The sequence below is a fragment of the Rhineura floridana genome, chromosome 4 (genome assembly GCF_030035675.1).
Source record: "Rhineura floridana isolate rRhiFlo1 chromosome 4, rRhiFlo1.hap2, whole genome shotgun sequence".
NCBI lineage: Eukaryota > Metazoa > Chordata > Lepidosauria > Squamata > Rhineuridae > Rhineura > Rhineura floridana.
Genome location: NC_084483.1, coordinates 188,059,444 through 188,075,960, shown reverse-complemented (window position 1 = coordinate 188,075,960; position 16,517 = coordinate 188,059,444). Strand labels below are relative to the sequence as shown.

The 16,517-nt window shown below is 44.7% G+C and overlaps 1 protein-coding gene across 1 annotated transcript in view; it reads left to right on the top strand.

Moving 5' to 3' along the window:
- The window catches only part of MRPS5 (mitochondrial ribosomal protein S5), a 78,079-nt gene that overhangs the window by 5,256 nt on the left and 56,306 nt on the right, over nucleotides 1-16,517 (top strand). Inside the window, exons 2-4 of the mRNA XM_061626471.1 lie at nucleotides 5,412-5,549; nucleotides 11,272-11,397; nucleotides 14,131-14,364. Coding sequence (XP_061482455.1) covers nucleotides 5,412-5,549; nucleotides 11,272-11,397; nucleotides 14,131-14,364 — 498 coding nt within the window. The remainder of the gene's footprint in view (nucleotides 1-5,411; nucleotides 5,550-11,271; nucleotides 11,398-14,130; nucleotides 14,365-16,517) is intronic.

Sequence of the window (16,517 nt, the reverse complement as noted above, 5' to 3'; positions counted from 1 at the left end):
GGGCAGTAGAATATCTCAGAAAGGAGGTCAGGTCTCCTGCTCCCCTGATGCATTCACTATAGCTGCCCAATTTCCCTACTTTTTAAAGTTTGATAGAAATCTGTTGGCTATAGGTATGTTCTTAAACCGCAAGGTTTTTTTGCCCATTAGTGAACATGTATAAAAGAGTAGATCCATCTCAACCCCACTCCACAAAAAGATAAGTAAAAAGTTAAGGTCCAAAGGCTGGGTCAATAAAAAGGGGTTTGCCTGGCACCGAAAACCAGATAATGATGGTGCGAGGTGTGCTTCTCTGGCCAGAGCATTCCACAAATGGGCACCCAGCACTGAGAAGACCCATTTTCATGTTGCCACCCACAAAAAAGTTTTAAGAACAGAGTTAGGGTGGCATCCAATGCACACATTCTGTTAGCATGAGGATTTACACTTGTGCAGCGGAATTTCCCCCCTCCTCCCTCCGCTTTTGCCTCACACCCTTCCATGGTGTCTAGTGGCTTCATGTCAGTGGGGCAGTGGAATCTGCACTGGGTTTTAATCTGAACTTTCCAAGAGCTGAAGCTAACTTTTTCCATTAGCACGAGAATTTATGCTTGTGCAATGGATCTCATCCCTTTCTCCTCCCACCGCACACCCCCTAAATCTGTTCTGGATTTCTCCCAACATTCCGGAGCAGATTTGGGGAAAGGGTGCAGTGGCTTCTGGTGGCTCCATGTCAGTGGGGCAGTGGAATCTACTCCAGGTTTTAGCCTGAACTTTCAAGGAAAGTTTGGACTGAAACTTGGAGCGGATTCCACTGCCCCACTGACATAGAGCCACCAGCCGCTACTGTTGTGAAGCTTACAGCCTACTCAGTGTTAGGCATGCCTGAGCTCATTGAAATCAGTGGGGTGGAGGATGCCTAATTATTCATAGGATCGACTGTTAGCAAAAATCTATACAAAACAGTACCTAGATTGAGGCTCTGATGATATGAAAATGCTTTTAAACTGAATTGGTTGGTTAAAAGGCAAGGGCTTGATTAACAGAATGTCTTTAATTGGTTGACGACCCTAGTTAAGACTAATGATGATGATTATTGGTGCTTGGTTATGTAAACAGCACTGAAATTAGTTACCAACCAGTGTTATAACTCTTTGTGTTTATCACCCAGCAGCCGCTTTCCCCTCTAATTGCCTTTCTGTGCATTTGCCCAATCACATCCAGCTGAAATCAATTTCTGTATTGAACAGCTGTTGTAAACCCTTGTCTTTGTCTCATGTTTCATATTCTGCTACCAAACCTTGCCTTGGAATCGACTCTTTCCTCTCCATCATTATAATTCCGTTGAAATCATTTTCACCAAACACTGTTTTCCTTCTGTCATGTGTTAATAAGGGTCAAGCCCCAGGCAGTGGGGTATCAGCACCCAAGGTGGTGGGGAGGGAGCTGGCTGTTAGTCCAAGTGGGTCAGAAACAGGTGTAAACCACAAACAGAGATCAGGGGAAGGTGCGCCATCAAAACCACTGAAGGGGTCATACTGTAAGGAAATTAGGCAGCATTCTCACACCAAAGATGAATTTATTTATTTTATTTATAAATATATTTGTATACTGCTATTTTGTCAAAAACATCAAAGTGGTTTACAATAAATTTTTAAAAATACAATACAAACATTAACAAATACAATAAAAACAAAAGGTCAGTTGTTGCAAAAGGGCATCTTCCTAATTGCCTACATAAGCCTCGTAGAAAAGAAAGGTTTTCAGCAGAAAGGACCCGCTGAATCTCTGTCGGCAGAGCATTCAAGAGAGCTGGGCCAATGACAGTGAAGGCTGGATTTCATGACAATGTTAAATGAGCCTTGCCAACTCAGGGGATGACCAAAACTACTTCTGTAGATGATCTCAGTGATCAAGCTGGGATATAAGGATTCAGATGGTCCCTAAAATACCTTGGACCTAAGTTGTTCAGGGCTTTGTAAATTAATACAAAGACCTTGAGCCTGGCTCAGTAGTGGTTGGGCGGCCAGTGCAGATGTTATAAGAGCTGTTGTCAGCCATGTGCTCCCATCAGCAGTCTGGCCGCCTGCCACATTTTGCACCAGCTGGAACTTCCAAACCAGGGCCAAAGGCAGCTCCACATAGAGCACAATTCAGTAATCCAGCTTCAAGGCTACCAGCACATGGACTGCAGAGGTCAAGCTATCCCTGTGCAGGAACAACTGTAACTGTCCAATCAGACAAAACTGGTGAAAGGCAGTCCCAGTCGCAGAGGGTATTTGGGCTTCTAGTGTCAAAAATGAATCCAGGAGTACCCCTAGGCTACGGGCCTGGTCCTTCAGAAGAAAAGTGACCCCATCCAGAACAACTAATTTCCCTATCTCCTGGACATGGGAACCACCTACCCAAAGAGCCTCCATCTTCCCAGGATTCAAAATGGAAATGTACTGCCCTCAAGTCGATCCCCGACTTATGGTGACCCTATGAATAGGGTTTTCATGGTAAGCAATATTCAGAGGGGGTTTGCCATGGCCTCCTTCTGAGGCTGACAGGCAGTGACTGGCCCAAGGTCACCCAGTGAGCTTCATGGCTGTGTCAGGATTCGAAACCTGGTCTCCCAGGGCGTAGTCCAACACTCTAACCACTACGCCACACTGGCTCTCTCCCAGGATTCAAGCACAGCTTAATTGGCCCTCATCCAGTCCACTACAGCATTCAGACACTGATCCAGAGTGTTCACAGCCTCTCCTGATTCAGATGTTATGGAGAAATAGAGCTACGTGTCATCAGCATACTGCTGACACTTTGCTCCAAGACGCCTAATGACTACTCCCAACGCCTTCATAAAGATGATAAATAGCACTGAGGAGAGAATAGTACCCTGCGGAACTCCATAGCACTAGTGCGAGGGGGCTGAGGAACACTCACCCAGTGTTCCTCTCTGGACGTGACTGTGAAGGTAAGAGTGGAACTACCATAATACAGTGCCTTCAGTACTTATCCCACTGAGTTACTCCCCGTCTTTCTAATGATAAAGGTCATCCATCAGCGTGGCCAAGGCTGATTCTGTCCCAAAACCGTGTCTGAATCCAGATTGTGATGGAACTAGATAAACATTCTCATCCTGCAGTTACTCTATAACCACCTTCTCCACAACCTTTGCCAAGAAAGGGATGTTGGCGACTGGTCTATAGTTGTTACACTCAATTGGGTTGCTCAAACTGGCCAGCAAGCCCTGCGTGCAAAGCTTTATAGAGTCTGTGGACAGGGATTGGTCCCATATGCGAGGTCACCTGCTCAGGCAGCCTGGTACTGCAGCCTAGATGGCAGACTTGAGCCACAGAGCTCAGTCTGCTAGGCTTGTAATGGAACTAGAGTTACTGGTGGACTGGAATGCAAGGTGCCATAGCCTGACTGCTAGGATCTCTAGTTTACACACACACACACACACATGCACACACACAGAGAGTGCCTTATACACTCCCTAATCTCATTTCTGACTTCAGCAGCTTGAACGAGTAACTCTCCTGGTCTACCCAGTCTTCCAGGATCCTTTTGATGATGAGGTTAAGGATTTGAAAATATCTCTACCAGACTATAATTCCTCAGGTCAACTTTCATCAAACAGGAGCCAGCATTACGTTTTCCATAGATATTGTCAGAATTCTGTACATTTTTTTATGTGCGCTGGTAATTAATATAAGATTAGCAAAACTCTAGGTTTAGCTGAACCTTAGGAAGCTGCCTTATATTAGGTATACCAGGAATATTTGTCTGTCAGCTGCTGTCTACTTTGATTGACAGCCGCTCTCTAGGGTTCAGTCATGAGTCTTCCTATTACCGGCTTCCTGGGATCCTTTTTAACTGGGTATGCTAGTGTCCAGGATTTTATTTTCCACATTTATCTCTCAAACCTGGTCCTTTCTGCATGCAAAGCTTGTGCTCTACTGAACTATTGCCCCTTCCCTAAGCGAGCTCCAGAAATGATAACTGTGATGGAATTGGACTCAGACCAGCAGCTTGAAGGCCGAGGAGAAGGGCAAGGAACAGATCCTGACTTGTTACACTTAGAGAGGTTCTTGAGTTTGTCTCCTGCCATGGGCCTCGCGTACAGAATTGGAAAGAGGTTTGGGTCCTTGAGAGGGATGATCATGTTCCTTCTGGAAAAAAAGAGGAAAAATTGATTTTTCTTGCCTGCACCTAGTGACCTTCTTGAATTGGACGTAGGATAGGCTGTGACCTTCAGGCACAAGAGAAGTGATATAGCCATGTTCATATGCAATTAATTTGGGTTAACCTGCCCAGGACCGTGTGCTTTTAACTTTTGCAATGCTCTTTTTGAGAGCAGTGGTGTAGTCATCCAGGGTCTCAGGGGGTCTTAGTCCCCTTACTTTTGGGGGAGCCAGGTCCCAGCAGGGTCCCTCTGTCTCTAGCATCCTATGAACCAATCAGCGTGAAAGGGGAGTGTATTAGCCACTGAGAAGAGTCTTCTAAAGCAGTATTCAAGCCTGGCCAGATTATTTTATAATCTTAGAAAGTTGTATAATCTTAGAAGGGGGAATGGCTGTGACTATTATGAAGGGACCCTGCACTTCTGAATTTGCCACTATACTGCTGGTTGAGAAAGGAGTTGCAGTAAGGAGGGAGCTGGAATAGCGACTTCCAAGATTTCACCCTCTGGGGCAACATAGGCATTAGATCCAGTTGCGTGTAACTCTTTCCCCCCCTCTTCTTCTTTAATAAAAAAACAGCCTAGGAAAGCTGCACATTTAAATGGCAGAGGGATGGGGGGCTGCTTCATCCTTTGCTCTCCAGCTGTTTTTCTGCTCAGAATCACCTTTCTCCACTTGCAGGCAGAAAGATCTCACTCTTCCTTTAGCAATGGTGATGCCTTCTTGAGGGAAGCCCATATTCTTTTTAGAGAACTGTTGCAATGGGGGCAACAATGAAGGGGGGAAGGAGCCCCTACCACTCTGATAGACGAAAAGTGTGCGGATTGATGTAGTCTCCAGGAGCAATTGCTTGCTGTCTAAGACCCTAGACATAAACAAAGCTAAGTAGCCCTTCATCAACACCTGTGTTACTTTACTGTCTTACAGAAATAATTTGTCATTAAGGTTACAATGTCAGTCAGTCGGTTAGATTAACTGATCTGAAATCTGTTAAGATTTGGGTTAACTGATATTTTAAAAGTGTCCCTAATTAATTAGGCAGCTGAAATTTAAAAACTGTTAATTGCTTTTTAATACACGAATCTACAAAATCTGCAAGTGGCAAGATCGTCTTAGATAAGGCATTTCCCCCTTCTCATGAGGAAATGCCTTTTCTAAGAATCGTCCAAAAGAGAAGCAAAATATGTATTATTCATGCCAGTTAATTGTTTCTTTAGTTGCCTGTCTGCTAGGATAACTCCACTTTGTTCTTGTCTCTAGGCTACATCTTGATTCCAGGGTCTGGAGTCAATTACCAGTATGCTGCCTTGGCATGTGCTGTACAGACACATTGCCACATTTCTGCATCTCGTGACGTGGCAATTCAACAGTGCCGGCACTACAGCTTTTTCAACAAATGTAAGTATTGTAAACAATAAACCCAGCATAACCTGAAGCAAAAGTTGTGTAGCTTTTTCCCCCTCCCAAGGCATCATCCTTCATCCATGTAACTTGTCTATTGAAGCTCTTGAAACTGAGCACCAATTACTTGGTACAGATTTGATTTCAATGGGAGGGAGTTGAAAGCACCTGAGGGAGAGATGGTGCCTGACAACCGTTGAATTGATGCCCTTGGGCTGCACACTTACTTTGAAAGTAAGACTAACATGCTATCTCGGGACATCATAGCCTCCATGAAAGCCATGGGGCCGTCATGGTGTGGCCGGGGACAGCATTGCTCAGGTTGACACAGAAATGGATGCCAGAGTGAGTCCTGAGGAAGCATCCAGAGCACCATCTGGTCAGGTTATTTTGGATCAGCTTGGATTGTTGCAGTCTGAGAATGGCTTGAAGGAGTTTGGCCAGCCACATGTCCTCTTGACCCTTGCCTATCTTGGTTTTAAAAAGGGGTGTAATAGGTGGTTCCAGGGAATGGTAAATGCCTTGTTGTGGGGTGCGTGGGGGTGTCACTGGCCCTAAAGGAGCTGGCATACCCTTTTCAACAGGACCTCCCTGTGGCCAGAAGCGTTGAACACCTATTCCTCGGGCAATAATATCTGCTTTCTAGCAAGATGATCAAGAGGGTGGTGGCAGTCCAATTACAGGCATGGTTAGAGGAAGCGGATTACCTGGACTCATTTCAATATGGCTTCACGCCCAGTTATGCGACCAAAATTGCCTTGTCTGTCCTGGGTGAGAACCTTAGTCGGGAAACACACAAGGGAAGTGTAAGCTTACTGGCTTTCCTTGACCTTTCAGTGGATTTTGATGTCATTGACTATGGTATCCTGCTGGAGTGGCTTTGCAGGTTGTTCCACTCCAACCTCTGAGTCTGATTTCAGAGAGCGGCAATAAGAGATTACTGCTTGGTGATTTGAGAGCTAACCTGTGAGGTTCTCCCTTGCTCTTCAACATCTATAGGAAGCCACTGGGAGATGTCATCAGGGGATTTGGAGTAAGGTGTCATCAGTATGCTGATGACATCGGGCTCTATTACTCTGTTCCATCTGAATCAGGAGAGGCAGTTCAGATGTTTGACCATTGGCTGGAGGCAGTTGTTGTGGGCGGCATGTAGATCAACAAATTGAAACTGAATCCAGACAAGTGTGTTGCAGGTACTTGAGTACAGGAAGCAGGGAGACTGGTGGTTCTGGACAGGGCTGCACTCCCTTGGAAGGGGCAGGTGTTTAGCCTTGGGGTACTCCTTGATCTATCCATGTCACTGAGGCCTAGTGACCTTAGTGGCTAGCAGTGCCTATTTCCAGTGCAGCTTGTTTGCCCGCTGCTGCTCTTCCTAGCTTGACTGCAGTGGTCAGTGCTCTGGTAATTTATTGGGCTATTTGTCTGTTGCAATGCACTCTGTGTGAAGCTGCCCTTGAAGACTGTTCGGAAACTGCAACTAGTGTAGAATGCAGCAGCAAAGCTGCTGGCAGCTACCTCCAAGTGGACACACGTTACGCCGGTCTTCAAAGTTCTGTACTAGTTGCCAATTCAATACCAACCCCAATTTAAGGTGTTAACAGTGACATTGAAAGTTCTAAACGACTTTACCTGCATTGACCTGCAGTGCCACATTGAGGGCAAATGCAGTGGTGCATTAGAGGACCTTCTCTGTGGTGGCCCCTAGGTTGTAGAATGTCCTCCACTCTGAGGTGCATCTTGCACCATCGTATGTTTTTCAACAATATTTTTCAAGACACACCTCTTTACATAGACCTTTGGCTGAGTGGGTGTCTTCCCTCCTCCTGCATTGCTGTGCATTGTTTTCTGTGCTGGTATTTTGTTAAGTTTGTTATTGGTTAGTTTTGTTATCTGATGTTAATGTCAATTATCTCTTTAAACTGTGGTATTTTTTTGTAACCCGCCCTGGGACCATTTGGGGAAGGGTGGGCTATAAGTGCAAATTATAAACAAATGACTAAATAAATAGTTGGGGTCAGCTTACCGCATTTATATTCAGGGTGGTTCACAGTTTAAAAAGACGGCTTATAATTTAATAGGCACAGTACAAAAGTGTGAAGGGAAGAGGAAAATAAGTAAATTAAGGGGCTGCAGCCTTTGCATGAAATAAGTCTTTGAGAGGTGGAGCCAAATAACAGATGGTCCCAGCTGAGCTGACTAGAGGAGGCCATGCTTCGGATCAATAAGATTAGCCCTCGCGGCTCAGACCAAAGGCCTATCTAGGATCAGCACCCTGTGATCACAGTGGCCAACCACGTGTTTCTGGGAAGCCCACAAACAGGACTTGAGTGCAACAGAATACTCCCACAGTGGTTTCCCAGCAACTGGTATTCAGAGACATGTTGCCTGTGATCCTGGAAGTGATATCCAGCCATCATGACCGATAACCAATCTCTTATTACAATCTTTCTGCACTTTTACTTGTAATATTAACCATAAGGAGCTGAATGCCTCATGTATGCTTTGGTTTCCATGACAAACATTTGAGGGCCCTCTGCTGTGCCCCCATATCTGGTTAAAAGCTCCAGGCTCGAGTTTTGGGGAAATTACATGAAACAATCGATGTTCTTCGATGCTGGCTAGACACTGTCACAGTATGAGGTGCTGCAGAAGACTGAAAGGAGCACTTAGTGGCACTGTTGCCACAAACTGCAGATTGATTCTCATCTGTTCTTCCTTGACTGTGGGAGATGATGGGGGATGGAAGCGGGACGGTTGCTTTTTTAGAAGTGATGATTCGTGCGGTGGATGGGAAAGGGGGAAAAGAAGCTAAATGCAGAATACAGACTGCCAGGAGAGGTGACAGGAAAATAAGAGTACCTGGGTGGGTTGGGGACTGAGAAGGAAGCTGGAGATCTATGCCTCTTGCTAGAAAAGAAGCCGAGAAAGGACAATTGGAGTAGATGGAGGAAATCTGTGGACCAGTTTGCAAGCTATTTTTGGCACAGGCTAACACTCAGTACAATCATTCTCAGGCTGCATGTGTTTTTGCAGTCACATGAAGAAATGCCTGTCTGGACCTGGGCTAAGCTTTCTGGACTTGGCCTAAGTCATGAGGTTAGATTACTACAATGCGTTCTGTGAGGCACTGCCCTAGGAGACCATTCAAAACAGATTCCAACTGGAGTTGATCAACTGGATCATATTAGATTCGTTGCTAGTCTGCTGCCAGGTCCAATTTAAGGTGCTTCTCCTGACCTTTAAAGTCTTAAATGAGAACTTTATTTATTTATCTCTTTATTGAGTTTATATCCTGCCCTTCCTCCCAAATAAGCCAACAGTGGCAAACAAAACAATTTAACAAGAAAAAGAGAAGTATACTAAAAAGGTTAAAAACATTCCAAAAAACAACTACAATTAAAACATTCTAAAACACGGTTAAAAATATTCTAAAACACATTTAAAATCTTCTTTCATCTGTGATCTTCTAGTTGCTGGGATGGGGAACCTCCAGATGTTTTGTGAGGCTCCCAGCCAGCCTGGCCAATGGTCAGGCATGATGGGAATTGTAGTTGAGCAATATCTGGAAGGCCAACAGTTCTGCATCCTTGCTCTAAAATGGGGTAGGGCCAGAATATCTCAAGAATCACCTCCGCATACATGAGTCGACCTGCAAATGTCTTTCCATTTATGAGGCCCTGTTCCAGTCCCCACTCCCCTCCACACACTGTCAAAAATACAATAAACACGCCTTTTAGTTGTGACACTCGTGATCCGAAATAACCTCCCCAAAAGACACCCACTTGGCTTCATCATTGCTCACTTTTAGGTTGGCATCAGTTTTATTTCAATTTCCAGAGGAACAGCCACATCAGTCTGTGTGGCAGCAAAAACGACAAAAGAGTCTTATTAAAAGACAATAAATTTATTGTGGCACATAAGCTCAACAGTCACTGTGCTTATTTTGCATACATTCTAGCTCTAATTGAATTGTCTATACTTTCTGCTTTTTATTTCCTCTGACAACATTGCTTGAATCTCCCCACACCTTACCCTGCCTGGGCCGTGTGTACACATACCTTCATGCATCCGATGAAGGTGGACTCCAGTCCACACAGGCTTATGCCATTATAAATTTGTTAAGTCTGTAAGGTGCCATGAGACTCTTTGTAGTTTTATTTCAATGGAATATTGCTGCTGCTGCCTTTTAAATCTTCATTTAGTCTATTTTACCTTGTGTGGCTTATGGCTGTATTTTTAGTTGTCACTGTTTCCATTATTATGCATTGTTTTATTTCTTACTGTGAAGCATTGAGTACCTGAAAGGGAAGGTAGAAATGTTAGTAATAAATAAATCATATTTTGTTTGTTATTATCATTAATAATAATTGACTTTTTTTTACCTCCCCTTCACCATAAGGTCCCAGGGTGCCATACAACATTATTAAAAAAAAACACAACAATTTACAACCAGAATTGGATGGGAACAGTTTTTCCCCATGCTACCGCTTGGACGGGAATGGTTCATATGCAGAAAAGACAGTAAAAAATCATGCCTGGGACCAGCTGTGCTTCACCCTTAAGAAAGGGGCAAAAGCTGGCATGTTTAATAGGCCTGGAAGGAAGAGATCAAAAACAAGCGTGTGGACATACAGAGATAAATAATATGCTGCCCAGCTGCTCTCTGGAAACACATTTGTGACAGTCCAGGATTTGGGGGAACAGAGTCAAATGTGAGGATCCAAAGTCTTGAAGGAGGAGTTGAGGGCAAAGCCACCTGGGAAAGGAAAGCACCGTAGCTCGGTGGGTAGAGCATCTGTTTTGCATGCAGAAGGTCCCTGGCATCTCCAGGTTGAGCTGGGGATGTCCCTTTTCTGAAATCCTAGAGAGGCGCAGCCAGTCATGGTGGACAATAATGAGCTAGAGCAACCTTTCCCGACTTTTGGGTCCCCAGATGTTGCTGGACTGCAGTTCCCATAATTCTTGACCATTGGCCATGCTGGATGGGGCTGATGAGAGTTGTAGTCCAGCAACATCTGGGGACCCAAAGGCTGGGAAAGGCTGAGCTAGAGACAGGCCAATGGTCTGACTCAGTATAAGGCTGCTTCCTGTGAGGTGGTATTGGTGATGGTAGCTATCTGCCTCTTCAGCTGCAGCCCAGCTTTATGGCCATGTTTCTAGACGCACACTGATGATTTGGCAGCCATTCATTCAGCGAGCAGTGATGGGCATGATCATCCAGTAATATTGTTGTGAAGAAGAATGTGATCTATATTGTTATCCATCCAGAGCCTTAAACGACCAGGATGCAGACACACACAATCCTGTGCGCTCTGCTCTGATCCCGGCAAGCAGACTCAGTGCGAAAGAAATGAAACGCAAATGTGTCTTGGTGACACTTAGGACAGTTCCTCAAGGCACATTTGGGTTGACATGAAAAATGAAATGGACTGCCTTCAAGTCGATTCTGACTTATGGCGACCCTATGAATAGGGTTTTCATGGTAAACAGTATTCAGAGGTGGTTTTGCCACCGCCTTCCTCTGAGGCTGAGAGGCAGAGACTGGCCCAAGGTCACCCAGTGAGCTTCATGACTGTGTGGGGATTCGAAGCCTGGTCTCCCAGGTCATAGTCCAACACCTTTATGACACCTGAACCTATTTCCCACCACCGCCACCCCCCTTGAATTGCTGTTAATATGAATTATTGTTTGGATGAATTATGCATGAAATCTGTTTCAGTGACAGCTGAGGAACTCTGGAAAGGGGTTTTGGCAGAGACTGGTGCAAGTGGAAAGAAAGGAAGAGGGAAAAGGACCAAGAAAAGGTTAAGGAAGGATCTCAACAGAGGCCAGATCATTGGTGAAGGTAAGACAGGGGGAAAGAGAGGGCTGCATGTAGAGAGTAGCCTCCTGTACAAAGGTAAGATTTACATCCATTGCTCCACCCACTTTTGCCTCTGGCCCCACCCACCACTGGAACTGGGCTCCTGCTGGGAGGAAGGGTGGGATATAAATCTAATTAATAAACAATACATGAAATAAACAAGAGTCCAGCAACTACTTTATTTGTATCAGTCCCTCTAATAGTGAACTCAGGTGGTGAGTGTGATCATATTGGAGCCAAAATGGGGCCACTGAGAAACAAGGATGCACTGCAGCATTTTGTTGCAGGTGCCAGTTATAATTCATAATGGTGTTCTTCCTTACTGATACCCTGTTTCTAGTAGTTCTGTTAAGCTGCTGTTTTCTCTACTGGCTCTGCTTTAATTTTGTGGATTTGTTGCTGACCCCATTTGGGTGTCACACTAAACCAGGGGTGGGGAACCTCAGGCCCTGAGGCCAAATGTGGCCCTCCAGACCTCTCTGTCAGGCCCTTGGGACTCTCCCCAGACCACTTCCCCCACCAGCCTTGCTTCATGCCCTCCTTGATGGTTTTTGCTTGGCTGAAATGTATCCTTGAACTCTGATATGCCTCTTGCTTGTCTTGATGGGGAAAAAAGAGGGCTGTGTATAGAAATCAGCCTACCGTACAGAGGTAAGATTTACATTCATTGCTTTACCCACTTTTGCCTCTGGCCCCGCCCACCACTAGCATGTGCCCCCTGGAAAATTGCCCAGAAGGGAATATGGCCCTTAGGCTGAGACAAGGTTCCCTGCTCCTGTGCTAAACCATAGTTTAGTGTGACATAAGTGAGACTAGGTTTGCTTTTGGTTCACACTCTCCTCCAATCTCCTGCAGCATGGCCAAAAGGAATATTTTCTAATCTTTTCCATTTACTTCCCCCACGCATCAGACCTTAGGGGGTAGCTCTTAGGACTGTGCACACCCGCTGTCTGATCTGGGGCATAATCCAACACTTCAGATTGGATCCGGCAACCCAGATCCAGACCCTGAATCAATTCAGAGGGCCAGCCCTAATGTTTAATTAAGGTTTTAAACCCAAATTAAACATGTCGTGGGGTGGGGAGAGACGGGAGCAGAAAGGAGACGCTGCATTCAGTCTTGCTGGGTGACGCTTCACCAGTGCATTCCCTGCAGGGAACACGCTGGCAAAGCAGACCCCTGCAGAGAGCAAGACTGAACCCTCTGCTCACCAGCTGATGAGCAGAGAGTTTAGTCCTGCTGGGTCCTGCTTCAGCAGCATGTTCCCTGCCAGGAAGCCCTGGAGAAGCACACCCTGCTGAGCCTGCCTGCATCTCCTGACTGTCCCAACTTTTGACAGGCCCAGATCACTCCTGGCGGGCCGACCTGGGGTGATCCGGGGCCATCTCAATCCAAATCAGGTCAATTCATTTCAGAGTCAAGGCTTCAGGTGGATCCAGTGCGTCGCTGCCCCTTGCTTCCTTCAACAGCTTAGACTGCGCTCCCTTCACTGTCTTCCCATCACACCAGAGAAGTCCCTGTCTTCCACTCCCCGCCGCTTCCTTTATCCTTCCTCAAGAGGCAGTCTCTGCCTCTTAGGATTTCTCCTCTACTTCTTTCCTATCCGCACATGCACGCACGCACGCATACACACATTTGCTTAACCACAGCTTGTCTTGCCATTTGAACTGCCACCCAGTGGTTAATGTTTATTCTGTTTTGTTTGAAACAAGCCAACTTGAAACTATGGCCCAGCCTTGCTCCCATCATGACGTGGCCATGTGTGTCCTCTTGTATTTTATTTGTTTTTACTTTTGTCGTAAGCTGCCTTGTGGCAACAGATAGGATATACACAATCAATAAATGTAGCTCCAATGCAAAGATGTATCACTGAACACCAAAGTCAGGATCATTCAGACCATGGTATTTCCGAACTCTATGTATGGATGTGAAAGTTGGACAGTGAAAAAGCGGATAAGAGGAAAATCAACTCATCTGAAATGTGGTGTTGGAGGAGAGCTTTGCGCATACCATGGAGTGCGAAAAAGACAAATAATTGGGTGTTAGAACAAATTAAACCAGAACTATCACTAGAAGCTAAAATGATGAAACTGAGGTTATCGTACTTTGGACACATCATGAGAAGACATGATTCACTAGAAAAGACAATAATGTTGGGAAAAACAGCAGGGCGTAGAAAAAGAGGAAGGCCAAACAGGAGATGGATTGATTCCATAAAGGAAGCCACAGACCTGAACTTACAAGGTCTGAACAGGGTGGTTCATGACAGATGCTATTGGAGGTCGCTGATTCATAGGGTCGCCATAAGTCGTAGTCAACTTGAAGGCACATAACAACAACATAAATGTAGCATGTATTTATTTTGAAGTGTACCCTGTTCCCCAGTCCCAAAACGAGATACCTTTCCCCTGCAAGTCGACTAAATAAATGTTGCTTATTGCTTTTAGTTTACTGAGTTATCTTACCTTATTTTTATCGAATTGAACAACACTTCATTAGCTTTTGCCTGTGAAGCAGTTTTATATATCTGCAAATAAATAAATGTCTGTATTATATACTTCGGTCACTGATTCATAGTCTTGCCATAAGTCGTAATCGACTTGAAGGCACATAACAACAAATTATATACTTCATGCATGTTATTTTTCTTAATTTTCCATTTCAACTTTTTTCAAGTGCTACGTGATGGTTATTCTTGTGCTGTGATTCCCTTAGGACGCTCGGGTTTCCTTTGGCCTGGCCTCAACACTCCTCTGATGAAACAAGGAGCTGTCCAGGCAATCAGTCAGCGAGATAAAGAGGAGCAGCAGAAGCACCAGGCAGAAAGGATCCACCTGCAGGAAATGTGGGACAAGAAAAGAAAAACAAGGGTGAAGAGGGAGAGAGGGTGGACCGGAAGCTCTTGGGGAGGTGTCAGTCTAGGACCCCCCGATCCAAGCCCTACTGGAGGTAAGATAACTAGCTCTCATCTAGTTATCCAGTGCATGTCTGTGTAACTCAGAGAGTATCTGCACTGAATGCAGACGGTTCCAGATTTGGCATCTCCAGGTAGGACTAGACATGCCTGTCTGCCTGAGATTCTGGAGAGTCACTGCCAGCCAGTGTAGGTAACACTGAGCTAGATGAACCAAGGATCTGACTCCCTATAAGGCAGCTTCCTACATTCCCCAAAAGTAAGGTGTGTTGAGCTCAGCGAGACTTACTTCCAGGTAAGTAGGTTTTCAGAATTACAGCCTTAACAGAGGAAAGAAGGTTCACATGAAGCCGCCATATTTATTTTGCTTTTATTGAAATATTTATCTACCGCTAATACCAAGCTGTATACATAAATAGAAGGCTAATCTAGAAGAATTAGCATTACAAAATGATTGGAGCTGACTTTGGAGAAAAAAATACTGATAACTAGAGACTTTCTCCTGCTCCCTTGTTACACGTGTACGTTTGAATCCTCACATGTGTATATGCTCACTGGAAACTCAAAAGCCACCCCTGAGAGTATAGTGGAAACTTTTGCTGGAATGAAACCTCACTCTTATGCATGTATAACCTTACTCTCAATCCTAATAAAGCACACAAAGAGTAAAATAAATACTGGTTTATTAAAAGGGAAAGCAGGAAAAATATTACCTTTACAATTACAGTCAATGCAAGCAGCGTTGGACTTTACCCCAGTCATTCATTCCCTAACGCTATAGATAGAATAAGCCAGAGACCCTAAACCTACGATACATTCACAGTTGCATCAAGTCATACAGCGAGAAGAAGAGAAAGGAGCTCAAGGGTTAGGATGAATATACCTTTCCTGAAGAATGCAACAAGACTCTACAGTCGGAAGGGAACGTCCATATCTAGCCAAAGCTCTGACCTTACTGTAACCTTTGCTAGACCCAAAAGATCTCACCCTTCCCTAGTTCTCATGGTTCCGTGCAGCCCTCATGTTGTTCCTAGGGTGCGTTGCGTCGAGTAAGGAGGTTCCTGGAGCCCCAGGAGAGGCATTACCAACTCCCAAAATGTATTTAAACCTATCATTTTTGGATCTCTGTTGGACTGAATGTAAATCAGGAGGGGGAATGTGGACGTGACATGTGAAAGAGAATGGAAGAATTTGGAATTGCTGATTTCTGGATGTCCCAGATGTGTTTCTAAAGGAACTTCCTCAGACAATTTTACTGAATGGTGGTGTTTGTTTATTAATATGTGGAATGTTGCATTTTGTTGTTGTAAATGGCCAATAGGAATTATATGAGCATAGTAATATATACACACATGCGCACGGACACACTAGTTGCTCAAAGCAGTGTACAATAGATAATTTAAAAATATAGATAAGATAAACAACATCAAGAAAATCTAATAATCAGAACATAGGAAGCTGCCTATGTCGCAGGCAGAGGACTTATCTGCTTGAACTGGAGATGTCAGGGATTGAACCCAGGACCATGCAAAACATATGCTCCGCGACTGAGCTGCGATGCTTTGGGGCCCCAGAGGTTCATAACATTTTAGAGCTATGTCTTTGATATGACATGCTGCTTCCACATTCTCCTTGCTTGCCTGAAGGAGCCTGCAACTGTATTAGATAGGTCTCCAGAATACTCACTTACAGCACATACCACATCAACTGTAATCCCATCTGTTTCAGACAGCAAGTCCCCTACCCTTCTCATTGGCTGTGGTGGTGATTTAACATCTGCAGTGGGCAAAACTGCATGGAAATGGGCTGTTTGGCAAGTTTTTGGAAGCTTGTGTTCTATAAAGTGCCTTGGTTCAGTATTTTTTTCTTAACTCTTCAGAGATGCTACAATGATTGCATTTGACTGATTACAGTTTTGTTTTTTTCCTGGCGGCCTTTTCAGTTGAAATGCAGGGCAAGATGGCTATTAACTCTGAGACATGATGACTGATTTGAAGCGGCTGGGGCAGTTTTTCCCCATTTCCTCCCTCCCCCCCCTTTAGTTTTACAGACACACATACCGAATAAGTCCTGTGCCTGTTTATTTGGTTGCTTTGAATCACTGCAAACTGTTTGATAATTTGTCATTCAAAATATTCATTTCTAAAATAATACTGTCGGCATGATAGACATTTATAACCTGGCCGCT